This window comes from Schistocerca serialis, chromosome 7 (assembly GCF_023864345.2).
Source record: "Schistocerca serialis cubense isolate TAMUIC-IGC-003099 chromosome 7, iqSchSeri2.2, whole genome shotgun sequence".
Classification (NCBI taxonomy): Eukaryota; Metazoa; Arthropoda; class Insecta; order Orthoptera; family Acrididae; genus Schistocerca; species Schistocerca serialis.
Genome location: NC_064644.1, coordinates 375,702,498 through 375,723,498, shown reverse-complemented (window position 1 = coordinate 375,723,498; position 21,001 = coordinate 375,702,498). Strand labels below are relative to the sequence as shown.

Sequence of the window (21,001 nt, the reverse complement as noted above, 5' to 3'; positions counted from 1 at the left end):
TTAAACGCAGCCAAAACCTCTCAGACAAACAGAAGCTAAACGATATCAAAGTTAGGGTAAGGAGAGATATGCGTGAAGCGTTCAGTGAATTAGAAAGTAAAATTCTATGTACCGACTTGACAGAAATCCTAGGAAGGTCTGGTCTTACGTTAAATCAGTAAGTGGCTCGAAACAGCATATCCAGACCCTCTGGGATGATGATGGCATTGAAACAGAGGATGACACGCGTAAAGCTGAAATACTAAACACCGTTTTCCAAAGCTGTTTCAGAGAGGAAGACCGCACTGCTGTTCCTTCTCTAAGTCCTCGCACAATCTAAAAAAAATGGCTGACATCGAAATAAGTGTCAAATACTCGTAAATAGAAAAGCAACAGAAATCACTCAACAGAGGAAAGCCCATTGGACCTGACGGGATACCAATTCGATTCTACACAGAGTACACGATAGAACTTGCCCCCCTTCCAACAGCCGTGTACCGCAAGTCTCTAGAGGAACGGAAGGTTCCAAATGATTGGAAAAGAGCACAGGTAGTCCCAGTTTTCAAGAAGGGTCGTCGAGCAGATGCGCAAAATTATAGACCTGTATCTCTGAGATTAATCTGTTGTAGAATTTTAGAACATGTTTTTTGCTCGCGTATCATGTCATTTCTGGAAACCAAGAATCTACTCTGCAGGAATCAACATGGATTCCGGAAACAGCGATAATGTGAGACCCAACTCGCTTTATTTGTTCATGAGACCCAGAAAATATTTGATACAGGCTCCCAGGCAGATGCCATTTTCCTTGACTTCCGGAAGGCGTTCGATACAGTTCCGCACCGTCGCCTGATAAACAAAGTAAGAGCCTACGGAATATTAGACGAGCTGTGTGGCTGAATTGAAGAGTTTTTAGCAAACAGAACACAGCATGTTGTTCTCAATGGAGAGACGTCTACAGACGTTAAAATAACCTCTGGCGTGCCACAGGGAGTGTTATGGGACCATTTCTTTTCACAATATATATAAATGACCTAGTAGATAGTGTCGGAAGTTCCATACGGCTTTTCGCGGATGATACTGTAGTATACAGAGAAATTGCAACTGACCCTTAACATAGACAAATGTAATGTATTGCGAATACATAGAAAGGAGGATCCTTTATTGTATGATTATATGATAACGGAACATAGACTGGTAGCAGTTACTTCTGTAAAATATCTTGGAGTATGCGTGCGGAACGATTTCAAGTGGAATGATAAGATAAAATTAATTGTAGGTAACGTGGGTGCCAGGTTGAGATTCATTGGGAGAGTCCTTAGAAAACGTAGTCCATCAACAAAGGAGGTGGCTTACAAAACACTCGTTCGACCTATACTTGAATATTGCTCATCAGTGCGGGATCCGTACAAGGATGGGTTGACAGAGGATATAGAGAAAGTCCAAAGAAGGGCGGCGTGTTTCGTCACAGGGTTACTTGGTAAGCGTGATAGCGTTACGGAGATGTTTAGCAAACTCAAGTGGCAGACTCTCAAAGAAATGCGCTCTGCATTGCAGGTGTAGCTTGCTGTCCAGGTTCCGAGAGGTTGAGTTTCTGGATGAGGTATCGAATATATTGCTTCCCCCTACTTATACCTCCCGAGGAGATCACGAATGTAAAATTAGAGGGATTCGAGCGCGCACGGAGGCTTTCCGGGAATCGTTCTCCCCGTGAACCATACGCGACTGGAACAGGATTAGGAGGTAACGCCAGTGGCACGTAAAGTGCCCTCCGCCACACACCGTTGGGTGGCTTGCGGAGTGTAAATGTAGATGTAGATGTAGAAGTACAAAAGGTAATCATCCAAATGCGTGTTATGTAGAGCTAAACTGTACTTCTTGTCCTAAGAAAATTTCTGTCATCTCTTAAAGGTAAAAATGTGCCAAGTGTCGTAGTTATCATCGTTCGTAAGCATAGTTCTCAAAAAATCTATATGCCTACCTTGTCATACACAGAAGTAAAGTGCTATACGTATACATGTCGTAGTTATTACGTTCGTTTCCGTGATCTTGAAAGTGCTATACTGTAACGTATTGATGTGAGACTGCAGGCATAAAACAAATACAGCGTGAAATAAATAATGAAAACTTTGTTACTCATAAGTAGTGTCGTAATGTAATCATGTAGCCGTCAAACAAACCTAATACTGTGTCATCTGTGGCCTCTCAGAAAGTGCTTTAAATAAAAAATATCTTTTCAAGTAAACCAAAATGTTGCTGTAAAACCTCATTAGCAGTATATGTTCCAAGAATCTGAACTTTATAGTCGTGACGTTATCGTGTAACTAACAAGCAAAAATGTAAACACAAAAAGTCTGGACGTCTGTTCTTTATAAAACTCGTAAAACTACTGTTTTCATATGTTCCATAGGTTTTTGACTGGATAGTAAAACTTCAACACATCGCTGCATGCTAAATGTGACAAAGTGTAATAGTAAACTAAGGTGAAAAATTGTATAGGAAAGAGTAAGTCAGAAAGCAGATTATTTCTTAAGAAACGGTTTTACATTAGAAATGTGGAGTAATCCTTTACTTTTCTTAGTATGCAGAGTTTCAGCTTAAACGCAATTATCATGCGGTATACTCGGATCCTGTAAGGTCCACTGTAAATGCGAAAGAATTTGTGACTCAAATGTTTCTTCTTATGTGACAATGAAACGGCTTCAATGACAACTTTTTGACCAATGTGTAGTTCCTTTGCATTTGTCTTACCGTGTACCTTCCTCCTTTTGTCTGCAGTGGAATTCATATTTTTAACAGGCAAATCAATTATGTCTTTATGTCGAAGTTTACGTGTACTAGGAAAAGGTACAAGCTCTCTGATTATTTTCGGTGATTCCTCATTCTTCAGTACAAGAATAGATGGCAAAGCTGTGGATTTCATTTACTACATTTTGAAATAAATGTAAGTATCTGTCTCAATACTGATGCTTCCTGTGACAGTTAAGACTGAAAAGCTTATTAATTTCTTTCATAATGCGTTCAGATGGGATACAACGTGAAGAGTACAATGAAATAAAAACAGGTTTGATTTTACGATTCCGAAGCATTCGTGACCAAATAGCAAATCTGAATCGTGGTCCGTTGTCTGAAATGACCGAGGCAACGTGTCCAACTCCACGTAAGACATTTTTAACAAGCGTTGGATGCAGAACGTCAGTGACTTTGCGTAAGTGTGTGAAAGACACAAATTTTGAAGTAAGTTCAACAGCGACGGGAACGTACGGAAATCCATTCAGTGTTTCAACAAAGGGTCCCAGAAGATCAACAGCAGCTAATTCTTTTACTCTAGCAGGAGTAATAGTAAGCAATGGAGCACGATGTGAGGTGGTAGACATTTAGCTTTTTGACAAAGTTTACAAATGGACAAGACTCTCCTAATTCTCTTTTCCATGTTGTTAAAATAACAAGCCGTCCGAAGAATATGATAACATTTTCGCGGACCAAAACATGCGTAGCTGAAATGAATGTACCAGATGAGATTACTAACAAAATCGTCAGGAATACAAAGTACCCATAGCGTGTCATCAACAGTGCAACGTTTGAAGAGTATGTTATTTCTAACCAGATAATAATGACGAAGCTGTGTGTGTGTGTGTGTGTGTGTGTGTGTGTGTGTGTGTGTGCGTGTGTGTGTGTGTGTGTCTGTGTGTCTTTTCATGCCATTTACTTTTAACATCTTTCCAAATCAGATCTTTGTCTTGCTCATGAGCAATGTCCTTTAAAGATGCAGTGATGAAGTCTTCAAATGCTACTTTTTGAATGTAAAGAATACTGAAATTTTTCTCAAGGCTATCTTCTGTGTTGATTTTCTCAAGGCCAGCCGATACACGTGACAGTGCGTCTGCGACAATGTTTTCCGCGCCAGGAATCTAGATTATTGTGAAACGGAATTCTTGCAGAACAATGCCCAACGTTTCAATCTGTGATGACTTAATTTTGAATACATAAGAATTTGTAATGCTCGATGATCGCTATAAACTTTTACAAGTTTGCCGGAAAGAAAGAAACGAAATTTGTCAAATACCCAAACACAGCTAAAGCTTCCAATTCAGTGACGGAATAATTTGTCTCAGATTTTTTTAGCACGCGGCTAGCAAAAGCCATGGCTTTCTGAACAGTAATGTCATTTTCTATAGCTTCTTGAAATAAATGGGCAGCAAGACCAACTTTAGAAGAATTCCTGCTAAGACAGAAATATTGTGACAGATCTGCGTGACCTAAGATTTGCGCGTTAAGTAGCGCTTCTTTCAGAAACTCAAATTCCAACTGTGCCTGATCGTCCCAGTTTCAAGTACTGTTTAGCCAGTGAGAGAACAAAGTTTTGTAGTTACTAGAATTTGCATAGTCAGGAAACGACGGTAAAATTCACAAGACCTAGAAAACCGTCTTTTTGTGGATGAAAGCGCAATGACTCTGATTGCTTCCTACTTTTCAGGGTACGGCTGAATGCCCTCAGAATAATAATGTGACCCAAAACTTCACCTTTATCCTAGCGAATTCAGATGTCTCCAAGTTAAGTGTAAATCCTGACTCAGCAAATATACGTAACAAACTGTTGAGCACATGATTATATTGTTCCAAGAGGCTTCTGCTATTAAAATATCGTCCACGTACGAGATGATGTGTCGTTTTAAGAACTCAAGTAATATGGAATGTAGCCCACGAATGAATGCTGCCGAAAAAATGTTCAAACCAAAAGGAAGTTTCCAAAATTGACAACAAACGCCGAAACAAAGAAATGCTGTATATTTTCTACTTTCTGGATGAAGCTCAATTTGATAAAATCTGGATCTGAGATAAATAGAAGACAACACTTTGACGCCATTGAAATTTTGAAGAAGTTCTCCCAACGTTTGCAGCCTGTCTGTTTCAGGAGTTATTATGGTATTTATTTGTCTAGAATCCAAGACAAGCCCGATCGGTCCGTTTTTCTTCTCCACATGTGATGGATTGTTGTATGAGCTTATCGCTGGTTCAATAATGCCCTCATTAAGCATGGATTGTATTTCCGTTCTAATAAGGTCCCTATAATGTGCTGGAATAACGTATGGCCTGACGCAAAATTTAGTATTTTCACGAACACGAAATTTGTATTGAAATCCCTTAATTGTTCCACTTTTGTGAGTAAAAACGGTGGAATGTACTTGTTGTCGAAAGTCCTGCTATCAGTGTAATTACAGTTCTCAGTTGTTAGAATTTTTTCCTGAATTGAAACGTTAGTGTCTAAAACGTCATCAGTATTATCCCTGTCAGTAATTGCAAAGTCAGTATTAATATCAATACCCGTCAAACGTTACAAACTGTGACCTGACAAAAGGTAAAGCCGATTGATTTCCTCGTATAGTTTGAAAGCCAGTCTTCAAATTTCAAAGCTATTGACTTACCTTCTTTCTCTAAACTTATTTCAGGGTCGTGAAAGTTTAAAATTGCTTTATACTCACTCAAAAAGTCTACACCTAATATAATCTCTGTCGACAATAACAGAACAATAAGAAATTCATAATAAATCTGCAGTTTAGTGAAAAGAATTCTAAGTTAGTTTGCTGGCGTACATGTACATTTGACCCAAAAATTGCACCTTGTAATTTAATCTTACGTAAAGGAAGTGTGGGGCAATCGTTCGATTCGTTGCATTTACTGGAAGCTGTTTCACTAATTACCAAGATAAGACTGCCGGAGTCAAGTACTGACGCAAATTTTATGTCATTTGTTGTGATGTGAATTACTGGATAGGCAGTATTGTTCTGTTCATGTCATGTTCCTGGAATGAAATGTCCCTAATGTCTTCCACTTTCACATAATTGATAGTCATGGCAGCTACGTCGTCAGCTTTATAAGTATGTTTATGGCTGCCTGCGGTGAGAGTCATTGTCTATTATCTTGTTGTTGTTGCGCGTCGTGACTGGGATTTGGAGGGCCTAATTTCTACAATTTCAGCATGTCAAGTCACGCCAGTTCTGATTAAATTCACGTCTGTTGGCATGACTATAGCGTCTCTCATCTTGTCGTTAATATCTGTAATTTCTTTGTCAATTAAGTGGTGGAGAATTTCTTCCGTAATGGTAATTACGAGGTGGACTGCTGCGTCTGAAATTATTTTGTCTCCCTTGATAATAATCATTCTGTTTCTCATATGGTCTATCTCTAAAGTTCTATCACTCATATACATTACCATATAAATGTGATTTTTCTGTGTAATTACTTTTATTCTGCCAGTGGTTGTCATACGGGTGGTGCCTGTTTTGGTCATGATTTGCATTATAACAGTAGCCTTGTCGTGTACGGTTATTATTTCTATCGTCACGAAATTGTGATGGATGTGACTTCTGACTGTTGTTGTTTTCCTGTTTTCGCATCATGCGAGTGTACGTGTCGATTTCCAATTCTTGAAAAAGTCCTTGAAAAGCTTCGGTATCATCTTTACAACGTACAGCCAAAATAATATGTCTTAAGTGTTCACTGAGGACAATTTTAAAAAATGATCTACGCGTGATTAAATTTCGTCATTGGGATTTGATTCAGTGTGTTGCAACAGAAATTAGTATATGGACGTGGCATGTTAAATTCAATATAGCACTCCAAACAGCAAGATACGTAATATTAGCTAATGAGACAAACAAGAATTCGATTTCCAGTGATTACAGTGTCTTCCATGCCCCATAGCAGTAACTGACTTGATGGTATATCCAAATTCATCTAAACTTCCTGAAGATAATTATTCAGTCGACCTTAGCACAAAGAATAATGCAAAAACTTATGATATGCAGTGTAATTTTCTATCACTGTAACTTATTATATGGAGCGAGGACTAAGGTTATAGAATTGTTCCATACATTTAATCGATTGTTCGAACCGAGAAGAAGGAAAACCGAAATCGTCTGTTGCTGGTATTAGAATTGAAATACAAACAAAAACATTTCCTAAAAATATGATAGCATACTATCTGTTTATACACCAAGATAGATATGATGCCTACAACCAATTGGGTAACAAGGTATATCTCCGTATGTGAAGTTTAATGTCGCACATACGAAAAATGTTTTGCGCAGTTTTCTCGACGCTTTCCGTATGTTATCGGAAGTGTTGTATCTTGGAACTTTAGAGCATATAAGTAGTCTTTACACTCACAAGAGATTAGTGCTCTGATAAACATCTTAATGTGCAGGTAAGGAGAAGGATAATACTTCTGTCTTGATTAGGGAGAGATTTGGACTTGCATTACACTCTTCTTTATCGTGCTTCTTTTTTCAGAAAAGCGTCTTTGATTGCCAAGGATTACGGTGATAAGGAACTACTCTATTGTGGACGAGTTACCAGCCAATACACAGTTCAATTCGCAGGGAAACTCCTCTGTAATACACAGGAAGAAAGTTTCGTTTTGTGTGAGATTGCTCATTGCTATGATTTCTTTTGTTTTTTTCCAGAATCATGTACGATGCATTCTTCAACTGCTAAGGATTCCGCACAACAGGCTATCGATTTGTTCCGAAGGAACTGGGTGGTCCTTGATGTAGCATGGTCACTTCTGGTCATTTCACTTTGCATTAGAACCAACTAGGAGTTTGATGTAGCTTCTGCAGTGTAGCTGATTAAACATACATCGTACCATGGGCTAACTAGTGTACCACTGGCAGATTCACTGAGTAGTATATGCATAGTTATTCCACCTGTCTACGTAAATAGGCTGGAGAGAGTGAAATGGATTAAAGATTTATTGCTGAAATATGATATACATAATACTGAGAACAAAAGTTGTTCCTCACTTCCTGCGTTCCAGTCCAAAATGTGTGTCGACAAATGCAATGTAGTGTCTGGAGAATTAAGTGTGAAACTATTGGAACAACGGTGGCCTGCTTCTCACTTGCAAGATTTCCCGTATGTCGCCAGTGAGAGGAATGGACATCGTTGTTGAATTCGTGAAAGAAATGTGCAGCAACAAATTTTATACCTTGATACTGAACAGCGAAAAAAAATTAATATTTTTATCAATGAAAGAAATTTAATGATTTTTACAAGTAAATTTTATCCACAACATTTTTTTCCCGTGTTTTGATTTTTCACCATCTGTAAGAATATATATAAAGAAACAACTCATTTTTGATACATTATACTCACGAGAGAACTTGTTCCTGTTAATGATTGACGTAGTAATCAGAATGAAAACTGAACAGCTGAAGAACTGCATCCCTCAGCACATAAAGTTGATCTGAGGGGAGCAGTTATCACAATAGGAATTGATGAGCATCGAACAATTGGTTGACCTGATTGCATATTCCAAATACAATTCAAATTGTAAATTTTTATTATCGGTAATTGATTTTTGTTCCAAATGTGGAAGGGGTCGCGGCTCTAAAGACAAAAACTGGAACTGAAGTTGCAGATGCCTACAGAAAGATTTACAGAAAGATTTCAAATAATTTACAAAGAGATTTAAGCCATTTGTATTGTGATTTGTGTGGGTGGGGGGGGGGGGGCGGGGAGAGGTAGTTTCCTTTTTAATTTTCGCTAAAACATTTGGACTATTTCCGCCATATTGGATTTATAAAACTGTGCTATGATTAGCTGGAGATAAAGAAAGGGTGGGAGAGGTTCAGGGCTGTGCGGTGTGGCCTCCCGCATTTTTTTTTAAATTTCCGGTCATATTTTTTGACTTCCTATCAGAATAATTAGCCTGTTCTTTTAATTAATTTTTTGAATTTGTAATTCCTGCCAATTTTCTTAATTTCCACTGACCGCCATCTTGTAACAGTACAAAAAAGTCAATGGACAATTCAAGGAAGCATCAATTCTGCTGCGACTACTGCCATTTGAACAGTAATATAGTAACAGGTGATTTTCCCCTTTCCAAACATCATAACCCTGGGCAGTGGCGGTATTTCTCCGTGATAGATTTGAGAAGTAGGTACCACTTTAAAGTGACTCCACAGGACAAATCTAAAAGTTTATTTCCAGTACCTGGGGACATTACCCATATAGAAAAATGTCGTTTGGCTTGAAAAATTCGCCAGATACACGTCAGTATTTGTTAGACATAGCGCGGAAGAGATGAGAACTACATCAATGTTTTATGTTTTTGGCTAACAGAATCGTTTTTAAAGGGATATGAAAGAGCATAGTCAGCGGCTCTGGGAAGTGTTACAAGTTACATTTGTAACATTTGCCGCTGAGTACCTAAAAGGGTAGTTTTGCGTTGGAAGAAATAAGTTATTTAAAGTGTTGTAATTAGTAAGGCTGATATGTGAACTGATAAAGATCGATATAGCTGGTGTGCGATTTTACAGTACCAGGGACAAGCAAAGGATCAATGTCTTTCCTGGGCCTCACAAATTTTTACAGGAAAATCGTGATAGGGTTCATGAATACAGCACAACTACTTGCTCATTTATTAAGAAAAGGTGTTAGATTTGTGTAGTCTGAAGAGTGGCACAAAGCATTCGATGATTTAGTGAAGTATTGATGTCGAGTCTGTTGTTGGTATTCCCGGATATTCAGAAGGAATTTATTTTATTGTGCGGTGAATCGAACCTGGATTCATTTTGACCTAGGAGGTCAATAAGGAAACTCTATTGCTTTTGTTTACAGAGAGTTGAACGGAGCTGGTGTAGGAATATCGTGGATCCGGTTTTACCTATATGGGCAGGTTTCCACTGTATACTTACCATTCTTCTTTGAAGTGGTTACTACGTTTGAAGCACCCACCCATTTAGTCAAGAATGTCATTAAAACTCAGTGAATCCACAAACCACGGAAGAAAGAAGAAAACTGAGACGCGTGAAGTATAAATATAGCGGTGGTACAAGCACTGTGCCGGGAGCCTACTGAGTGGCAAGCAGCGCAGAGCACTGACAGAGAATTAAAGCGGTACAGTTAGCAGCATACATTCACTTTGTGTGTCGGGCTAGACTAGATTACGACCACGAGTGGTTGTACCAGCAAAGTTAAGGGGAGAGGTGCTGAGAGAAATGCATGATTACGTTTTGTCCGGCAATAGGGGTGTGTGGAGCGACAAATCAGAGGGTGGCAGAGGAGCACTGACGCATTGAAGGGAAGGTGATGCCGATCAGTACATTAGGATTTGTGTACAGTGTGCGCCCATGTGCAGATCTTAGTTGGAAACAAGGCTGATGGAATAATTTTAGTTTATTGAGGTGGATGCATTAGACAGTTTAACCTAACTGAAGCAGCGAATCTATAGTAGACGAACTTTCTCGTTATATCGAGATGGTGCCGATGCTGGACCAGCAGTCTGTGACAGACTTGTTGAGATAGGCAAACAGATGGGCGTTAAAGTTTGGGGTGCGGATCTTGCTGCCCTGTTCAGCTCACTTAAGTCATTTGGATACGCCATTCTAAACATTCTTGAGTAGCCATTCTCCAATATCTACCATCCCTTTTTCTTCCTCCACAACCCACTCCAACTATCTTGTACCTGCTCCTTCAAACGCAAGTGTGCTATTGCAGCTTCTTGTGCTCACTTGACAACTTCCTCAGAATTAGATTATTTCTTGTAACTGGTGGAAACCCGAAAGTACCTATTACAACCTCCTTATTTCGTTCTGTAGTTGGGAATATCCGAAGAATTTGAATAAAACGCAGAAATAATTACCACTGGTACCATAGTTAGTAGCAAAGCCTAACAGTCAGAACCTGCCTTCCTACTACTATGGAGCAACTATGGAAGTAAAACCAAGGTACCAGTGATGCAGAGAAAACACCCCTCCAATGGGGTTAGGAACAGTGGGGAAGTTAGTGGAGATAAAAGAGGATTTTATGTAACTGATAGGAGATAACTGGGATCGGCATGTGATAATGACCAAGTAGAGCTATACCAATGCCAGACCAGGGTGGTCACTGTACGTCATATTTGCGAAATCCCAGATGGGAGGAATGCTTGGACCATGCATTTCTCCAGCGGTAAGGCAGAGAGTAAGTCTTACCAAATTGAGGTGATGGAACTGAAGAGGGTATGGTATTGTAAATAGGTTACATAATATAGGTTTACATAATATAGGTGGCAAGTTGTCGTGAACCAGGGAAGCACATGGAAGCAATATGCTTGGAACTAATAGGCAGTGAGGTTATTAACTAATGGAACCATGTGTAATATTATGTGTTGTGTTGTTGTGGTCTTCAGTCCAGAGACTGGTTTGATGCAGCTCTCCATGCTACTCTATCCGGTGCAAGCTTCTTCATCTTCCAGTACCTACTGCAACCTACATCCTTCAGAATCTGCTTAATTTCATCTCTTGGTCTCCCTCTACGATTTTTACCCTCCACGCTCCCGTCCAATACCAAATTGGGTATCCCTTGACGCCTCAGAAACATGTTCTACCAACCGATCCTTCTTCTAATCAAGTTGTGAAACAAATTTCTATTCTCTCCAATTCTATTGATACCACCTCATTAGTTATGTGGTCTACCCATCTAATCTTCAGCATTCTTCTGTAGCACCACATTTCGAAGCTTCTATTCTCTTCTTGTCCAAACTACTTATCGTCCGTGCTTCACTTCCATACATGGATACACTCCATACAAATAGTTTCAGAAACGACTTCCTGTCACTTAAATCTATACTCGATGTTAACAAATTTCCCTACTTCAGAAATTGCTTTCCTAGCCATTGCCAGTCTACATTTTATATCCTGTCTACTTCGACACATCATCAGTTATTTTGCTCCCCAAATAGCAAAACGCATTTACTACTTTAATTGCTCATTTCCTAATCTAATTCCCTCAACATCACCCGACTTAATTCGACTACATTCATTATCCTCGATTTGCTTTTGTTGATGTTCATCTTATACCCTCCTTTCATGACACTGTTCATTCCATTCAACTGCTCGTTTTGTTGAGGAACGTTTAAATTACCATCTATGACGACAGGAATGATTATTTTAAATGTAATACAACTGCAGCTTATTGTTCGGACGAACCCCCTGAAGATATTGCCGAAACAAAACCTTATCTTCTTGAACGATACGTGGGAACCAAGTCTAGTTCATTCTCTAAGTCGGATGATAGCTGCGCAATGAGGCACAGCTAATGCAGAGCTTTGAGCAGTTTTGGGATGTTAGGCAACAGTAACCATGCACCTCAGTGACGCAGTTCCTTGAGGCATAGTGACTCTGATTCTCTTTTGCGTAGTTCTTCTTACCTGAGGAGACGATATGTTCAGAAATCCAATCAGTCCGTATCTGGCTCCAGTGGAATTGATCCCCAACACAAGGCATGGAGAATGAATTTGCTCGGGCTTGAGGAGGATTAGAAGTGTGGATGATAACATGTAGGAACAAGGATGTGCCCAGCATGCAGATAGGGCAGGTGATAAATGTGGCGAAGGATTTTCAAGTGAGCTGCACCATTAAATTTAATGTAGAAATGTATATTGCTCGAGATTTCCAGACTGCTACAAAATTGGGAGTACCTCACTTACGTTGTAAATAGACACTGGATGAAGTCTCGAAGAGGGGGGAAGCGAAGGGGGGAGAGGGGGTTGGAAGGTCCTGAGCAAAACCCGTCATCCCAAACGAGGCAGACAGTGGAATGTCACTAGCTAGTTTTAAGTGAAACTCTACCGCTGGACGTAAGAACGCTGTGGTCACATACAGGTCATAACAAAATGTACGCAAAAGTATTTTTTTGTTGAAATTTGCACTGTACAGCAGTAATGGTCAGGACAAGAACAATGTTACGAGCTACGTGACCGAGGGCTGGGTAATACTGTTACAAATGCTCCCCAGAGCCGTATAAAGAACAGTGAGATTTGAGACAGATACATTCAGAATCCAGCAGCACCACCATGATGCCAGAACTATGATGAAGACAAGACAGCTAGATGCCACCAGCTGCGGCCATCCATTGGAGACCAGAACAGGCCAGCCGCCTCCAGCACTGAGTGCACACTGTGGTACTTTCCAAAGCATGCCAACCTGCCATCAGTGCCTGCCACCGACAGACTCCTGTCAGGGGGCAGCGGGTTGTGTTCCATGCATGACAGTCTTGACTCATCTCTGCGGTGGACAGAATCTGGGCCTGAGTAGCCTAAGTGCAGGCGTTCTATAGTGAACGCAGTCGCAACCCAAGGGGAGTGCCTCTGAGGCTTTGGCCTACTGACGGACCACTCTATTGCCGTCCGCCTGACGTCAGCATTATAGGGCACTGACACATGTATCACTTTGATAGGGTGGATACAAGCCGTCTACTGGCCATCACTGGTCTGCCACACCAGAGTGGGGCGTGTCTGCTTCGTACTGTCAGTGATGAAATGTATAAGCTAAATGTAATGAAAAGTTTCTCTTCGCCACCAGACTGTCACTGCGCCCCACCGACGTCACTCTTGGCTCCTGAAATCGTTCTCACCCGTACATAGTGCTGTCAGGGCACAACGAGGTGGTGCCAATGGTCGGCACCCTCAGCAATAGAATTTTATTGATTTACACTATTGTTCCAAAAAATTTATGTAATTACTGTATGTGTGATTGGGAATTAGCATTTAACGAAGGAATGAGTCACTTGTTTCCTTGTAATTGTTGACAATTACCTTTTCTTCAGGACTAGCGTTTCCAAACATCAGACTGACGCTACACTAGAGTAATTCTTGAGAACATTTCTCCTAGAAAAAATCAGCAGTCTAGGTAAAACAAAAAAAAAATGGATTGATAAAAGTATTGACCACAATGAAACATTTATCAGCAATGGGAACTGGTTTCAGTCAGAACGTGACCATTTTCAGACCGTTTATACCGGATGGTAGGCGGTGGCGACGAGCGGGGTAGATGTCGTGGCTCCACGAATATCAACTGCAGTTCGTTCAACGACACCCGCTTCTTTCACCACCACCCCTACCCTCACAGTATAAATGGTCTGATGATGGTCATAGTCTGACCGAAACCGGTTACCATCAAAAGTGAATATTTGATTGTGGTCAGGTCTGTATTAATCCATTTTTTAAATACACCAGAGTATCCAAACGCAGTTGATAAGAAAGCTTCTACTGATATCATTGTGTCACACGCAACTCCTTAAGATTTCCCCCCCCCCCCCCTTTCAACATATGTGATAGTATCAGCGAGAAGCACTTGTACTTCACAACAGCGCTACGGAAATTTTCTAATTAACTGATGATAACAGAAATAATGGTTTAGTTACTGCTGATTATGAAAACATCTCACTAAACTGCAAGGTAACTACATTATATATACGTAGTCCTTGAAGCTGCTCACACAAAGTCACTGAACAACGGCAATGACGAAGTTCCTCATTGCCTTTACGGCTGTTTTCGTCGGTGCTTCTGCACAGAATGCCACTAACCGATTCCCAGATAACTTCATGTTTGGAGCTGCGACAGCCGCATATCAGATCGAAGGAGCTTGGAATGAAGACGGTGAGTTTAGAAGCATTATTGTCATTCCGTAGCAAAGTAACAAAGAATAAAAAAAGCTGTGTGTTAGAAGACGTTACGTTACGTTTAGTACTTACTCGGACAATGATATATTTCTATGATCTTCATTAAGACTGGGTCCTCAGCTGCAATGATTTAGTTTAGTCTGCAATTGTCCGTTCTCCTTTTTGGTTGTATGATTTTACTATTTCGGCGTTAGACCATTATCAACCAGTTTCCAAAAATTTCATAGATGTGACCTTATGCAATACAAATCACTCCACCTCTGTATATTTAAAGAGCGTCCAGTGTTATAGTGTCTATGAGAGCAGGTGTTGTTCAAATTGTTCAAATGGCTCTGAGCACTATGGGACTTAACTTCTGAGGTCATCAGTCACCTAGAACTTAGAACTACTTAAACCTAACTAACCTAAGGACATCACACACATCCATGCCCGAGGCAGGATTCGAACCTGCGACCGTAGCGGTCCCGCGGTTCCAGACTGTAGCGCCTAGAACCGCTCGGCCAACACGGCCGGCAGCAGGTGTTGTAATTGTAATAACACAGAAAACGCTTAAATGTACATACATTTTAATTCCCATCCCACTCAACATACACGTTAAGACCACGTGTTTACGGAACAATTATTGCGAAGATCCTGTGCTGAAGTATACACAGAAATACTAAGTGTAAACAGATTATGCACACAGGGCTATTCCTCCTTCATGTGTACTTAAAACAGGTAATGAAGATTTACTTAAAATAAATTCCAGGGATATATTTCATTATTTTATTATTTAAAATATCATAAATTGTGATGTCGAAGAAATGGATATAAATCACTTGATAATGGACTAAGACCGAAACTCTATGATCGAATAACAATTAAAGAAGAATGGCACCTGCAAAAGGTACTAAATCATCTATATCATGTATGCTTTCATTATGTTCCATGTTGTTGCTAGTCTTACACAAAGCCAATAATAAACTTGGATGACATAGCATATACTGCAATGTTCTTGCATATTTGTACAGGCAAAGGAGAGAGCATTCAGGACTACTTCTTCCACAACTATCCCGAATACACCACAGGAGACACCGGCGACGTTGCCTGCGATTCCTACCACAGGTACCAGGAGGACGTGCAGATGCTGAAGGCGCTCAACGTAAGTATATTTTCCAAAGTAAAGAAGACTAGCTTCTGCTCTTGCAGATCGCAGCACGACGTGTGTCTTCATGGTCTCTTCAACTCCTTTGAGATAGCAAAAATCTGGTGATTTACCTACCCAATTCGCTAGCCGTAAAATGTGTTGTGTTAATTCAGAGACAGTGCTTTTTTTTCGAAAACGGTACGTCAGCTCATTTTCAGAAATAATACGGTTTGGTTAAATATCCGATATCGAACTAAATGGTGAACCTTAGTCACGCCGAAATCCTTTAACCAAGGAAAGTCAAATATCTGGGGAGACTACAGTTTTGATTTGATATAGCCTTCCTTCGTCCCATACGTGGACCCATACATGAAAGAATACGCCTGTTTTCGTCAGTAATTAGAATAATTGCAGAGATCATTTTAGCAGTAATTTCCGCTTCTACACTGCAATAGACAGTGAAGAACAAAGAACGGGGGGCGTTCAATAATTGATGCAATACATTTTTTCCTCAGCCGATTTCAGTAGAAGAAATACGGAATTTATTTTCGGACATCGGGGAACATTCCAGCTTCAGTCTTTATAGTTTTGTGAAGTTGTGATAGGTGTCGTCTGTAATGTAGGTGCGTTTCAAGCAGCAAGATGTAACTATGTTGCTTTGGCGGAAAACCAGAGCGTGCAGATAGTCATAGACCCGTGCAGAATGTCTAATGAGATTTGGCAGTGAACAAAAGCATGGTGAGTCGTTGGGCAAGGCGTGTGTCATCAATGCAAGAAGGTCGCGCAAGCCTTTCTGATCTCCCGCGTGCCGGCCGGCCGCACACAGTTGTGACTCCTGCAGTGTTGGAAAGTGCGGACACTCTCATTCGAGGTGATGCGAAAGAACTTCTCCCTCGTCACTATAACGCAAGGCCTCACACTAGTCTACGGACCCGAGTGGAGCTCACAAAACTTCACTGGACTGTTCTCCCTTATCCACCCTACAGTCCAAATCTCGCATCTTCAGACTTCCATCCGTTTGGCCCAATGTAGGAGGCACTCCGCGGGAAGCAGTACGTGGATCATGGGGAAGTTGTTGTTGCAGTAAGACGTTGGCTCCGGCGTCGACCAGTGGGATGGTACCATGTGGGCATAAATGTCCTCCCAGTAAGTTGACGTAAGACCCACGCATTGAGATTATTTTGAAAAGTAGTGTTTTGTAGGTATAAGAGTGGAGAATAACACTATGTATAGGAATCCTGAATAAAACCAACCTTGTTTCAGAGAAAAAAGTGTTGCATTAGTTATTCCGTCAACTACGAAGTTATTATACATACAGCTAAGCTACGAAAGGGATAGGCATGGTGGCATCATTCTAGAATTCGAGTTAATCGATTTAGGGAATGTGTGGAAAAAGTAATTCCGATCAGAAGGGAATCTGAATAACACTCCCCGAATACGCGATTCGGTGCTACAACCAGTGCGCCAGATTCTCTTTCTTCCGAAGCCTGCGCGCCATTTGCACATAATCTTCACGTAATGCCCATAAAAATGAAAGTACAGTGTTTCTCCGTTCCTCAGTGGTTTACATGTGTCTTTGCGCCATCTTCGTGAGAGTGATCAATGCAGGTATATCATCATGGTGTCATCGTGTTACTACGGACCATTGTGGAAACAGGGAACACATAATCGAGTAAAGCCTGTGCTGCCGCATAACCAACTCTTACTGCAGTCCAGGGAGCTCTAACGTGTGCTTGCGAAGGTCTTGGGGAACAAGTATTCTACCAGCAGAAAGACGTTAAAGAAAAGAATTCCAGTTAGCTATTTATATTAGAATGATATTCGAACACAGAATCTCGTTGCCGGGATAGGGGCTCCTGAGGGGGGAGGTTAAGGGGTGGTTGAGGGGGGGGGGAGGCACAAAGAGGGAAATAATATTTACAGTAGAAACGTTGCTTCCACGAAGAGATAAATGACTAAATCCAGTGACACATGAGAAGCAATTACACTCCTGGAAATGGAAAAAAGAACACATTGACACCGGTGTGTCAGACCCACCATACTTGCTCCGGACACTGCGAGAGGGCTGTACAAGCAATGATCATCCAAACCGTCATCGAACCCATCGTTCTACCATTCCTAGACGGGCAAGGGAACTTGCTGTTACAACAGGACAATGCACGTCCGCATGTATCCCGTGTCACCCAACGTGCTCTAGAAGGTGTACGTCAACTACCCTGGCCAGCAAGATCTCCGGATCTGTCCCCCATTGAGCATGTTTGGGACTGGATGAAGCGTCGTCTCACGCGGTCTGCACGTCCAGCACGAACGCTGGTCCAACTGAGGCGCCAGGTGGAAATGGCATGGCAAGCCGTTCCACAGGACTACATCCAGCATCTCTACGATCGTCTCCATGGGAGAATAGCAGCCTGCATTGCTGCGAAAGGTGGATATACACTGTACTAGTGCCGACATTGTGCATGCTCTGTTGCCTGTGTCTATGTGCCTGTGGTTCTGTCAGTGTGATCATGTGATGTATCTGACCCCAGGAATGTGTCAATAAAGTTTCCCCTTCCTGGGACAATGAATTCACGGTGTTCTTATTTCAATTTCCAGGAGTGTATATTCAACAAATTTTAACGATGTTCCTCAAGCGGAACAAGAAACTGAGGATTGTGGATTATCAGGAATAAAGTAAAACAAGTGCGAATCTCTGGAGTGACATCAGCGAAAATTGGAACCGCATAGATGAGTTTCTCTGATTCTCTTCGTTGACATCAACAAATCAAATATCAGCTGTCATCACAATTTTTTTCTATTAATCAGTACAGTACCAGATAAAAAAATGCAAAGGAATGACAATTAGTATTACACGCAGGACCGGCTCCAGGGACTTTGACGACCTGCGCCAAAATTTCGCCCCCTCCTTGCGTTCCCAGACATAGGCAACATTTCTGACAATAGCATTCACCCATGACGTTTTATTTTCACATATCGCTCTGACTCGTATGTCTTTTTGATTTGAAGACCAGAGGCAGATATGGGGCACCAGCGAGTGAAACAAAAATGATACTTTTACATTGTTATACATCTTGAATGATAACTTCAAAATTACGAGATTTAGATTATACCATCTTCGATTTTTCTTCTCTGGACTGCAGACAGACAAAACCGTACCGTTTGTTTCAAAATAAGCGTGCGCCAATTGTGAATGTGTGACAGAGATGGCAGCACAATACGGCACACACAACTCTAGCGCCAGTGGCGGGAATGAGCACTGTTCTTGATACTTAAAATGACAAAATACACTGATAAGCCAGAACATTATGACCACTGCTTACCGCGTCATTGTATGTCGTTTGGTGGCGTTGCGGACAAATAAGGCGGTAACAAAAGTGTGTAAGCGGTGCAGGCAGGAATGGATGATCACCCTAGAGAAAATACCGGCTGTAAATGAGGAAATCCGTTGAAGTAAGGAGATTATTATAACGCAGAGCCTGTGAGCGATTAACTGTGTAGCTGTTAGAATGTTCGTTTGCAACTGTTGTGCGCATCTATGGAAAGAGGTAGAAGAATAATGTAACTACCTCTAGGGTGGATCGTGATCCGTGGCATCTCTGCCGAAAGAGCACAGTGCTGGTGCATGCACGTGTGTTTCGGAGCACACTGTTCATCGTACATTGTTGGATACGGAGCTCCGCAGCAGACCACTCCTTCGAGTTCACATGTCGACCCAACGAACTTGTCAATTACGACTGCAGTGGGCATGGGACCATAGGAATTCGATCGTAGATCGATGAAAACGTCTCGGCTCTTCGGGTGAATCATATTTTTGCTACTCTAGGTCGATGGTCGTCTCCTTAAACGCTGTCACTGACGCGAACGGAGACTAGAAAACGAGCAGCACGCCCCGGACGAAGGCTGGAGGGAGCAGTATTATGTAATGAACGACTTTCTCCTACGCTTGCATGGGATCTGTGCTAGTAATCAAAGACAGCTGCGGACCACATGCATCTCTTCATGCTTGGAGTTTATCCCGACGGCGACGTAATCTTCAGCAGTATAGTTGTCTGTGTCTCTGAGCCAAAACCGTGCTACGGTGGTTTGAGGAGATGATAGTGAAATCATGCTGATGTCTCGGCCACCAGATTCGCCCGACGTAAATCCTATGGAACACATATGGGAGCCATCACTAAGTACGCAAATCACAGGCCAGTTATTCACACGAATTACATGACCTGTGCGCAGACATCTAATGCCACATACCGCAACAAATCTACCAATGAACTACCGGATCCCTGATACACTGACCGAGTGATGCATTCCATTCCAAAGAGTGACAAACAATATGTTGATCAGATGCTCATAATGTTTTGCTCATGAGTGTACACCTTCCAGGTGGGTGCCACAAAATCCGAGCACGTGGCATGATTCTAGGCAAAGCTGACGCATGATGACAGCCTGAACGGGGATTTCTTTTCAGTGACTGTAACAATGGATGCGACGTGGATGCGATATTCCGGTGTTCAAACCAGACTCCTAAGGAAGGGTCGATGTTGTGAAATATGAGTACAGCTGCAGGGAGATTTCGTCGAGAGGTGACACATGTTTCGCGGTTTCCACGCGATCAATTTGTGAAAAAGAAAAATAGTGGGAAGTGTTGTAACTTGTATGCACCTCGTAAGTATGTCTACCAAAATTAATTTTTATCACTCGCCAGCTTATAGCTACGTTCACTTTCTGCCGTTCCCTCGGCACAAGTGAATGCGTGGTGCGAGTCCCGTAGCAACCAGCCCAACTGAGTACTGCATTGTCGGCGCCATCATCGTGGCTTCTACTGTAACGTCATATGTGAGCAAGTGACTTACACTTAAATGATTTATTTGTTCAGAAAATGTAAATCGCCCTTGACACTTTAGTGTGTCCGTAGTACACAAAGGAAAACGCCTCTGGTAAGTTATCGAGAAGGCGTGGTCTCCGCAATGCCACGATCACTATTTACGGCTTAAAACAAGCAGTTTGGGAAGTGTTAATTTGTGTAGTGCCGTTCAGCTGCTTCAGCTCTAAAACTAGATTTGATCTTAATACTAACACCTATTGATTATGGCCTCTTCAACACGGAGAAGGAAAAGAAATGAATCGAAGTTTACAAGAAGAGCAATGTAAATGGTATTAAATAGCAGATCCGAAGGGGATGGAATGGTAGGGAAAACATGCCATGAAAACATGCCATTCATCATTCCGCGTGTAAACTCAGTTTAATAACAATGTCTGGCGTCAAAAGATTATACCATGCGACGGGCAGTGAATATTATTTATACTTCTATATTATTCAATACGAAGAGTTTTTCTCAGTGATTTCACTACAGGTCGTTAAGACTCATGTATAGAAACAGTCAAGCCATCATATTTGTTTTTCGCTTCTATAGGAGCTTTCAAGCTGGGGTAGATATATTTCCTGTGTTGTGTGGA

General features: G+C 41.4%; 1 protein-coding gene across 1 annotated transcript in view; it reads left to right on the top strand.

Annotated features, from left to right (window-relative positions):
* LOC126413101 (myrosinase 1-like) overlaps positions 1 to 21,001 on the top strand; it is a 144,485-nt gene that overhangs the window by 88,788 nt on the left and 34,696 nt on the right. Inside the window, exon 13 of the mRNA XM_050082996.1 lies at positions 15,435 to 15,565. Within this exon, the coding sequence (XP_049938953.1) occupies positions 15,435 to 15,565 (131 nt within the window). The remainder of the gene's footprint in view (positions 1 to 15,434; positions 15,566 to 21,001) is intronic.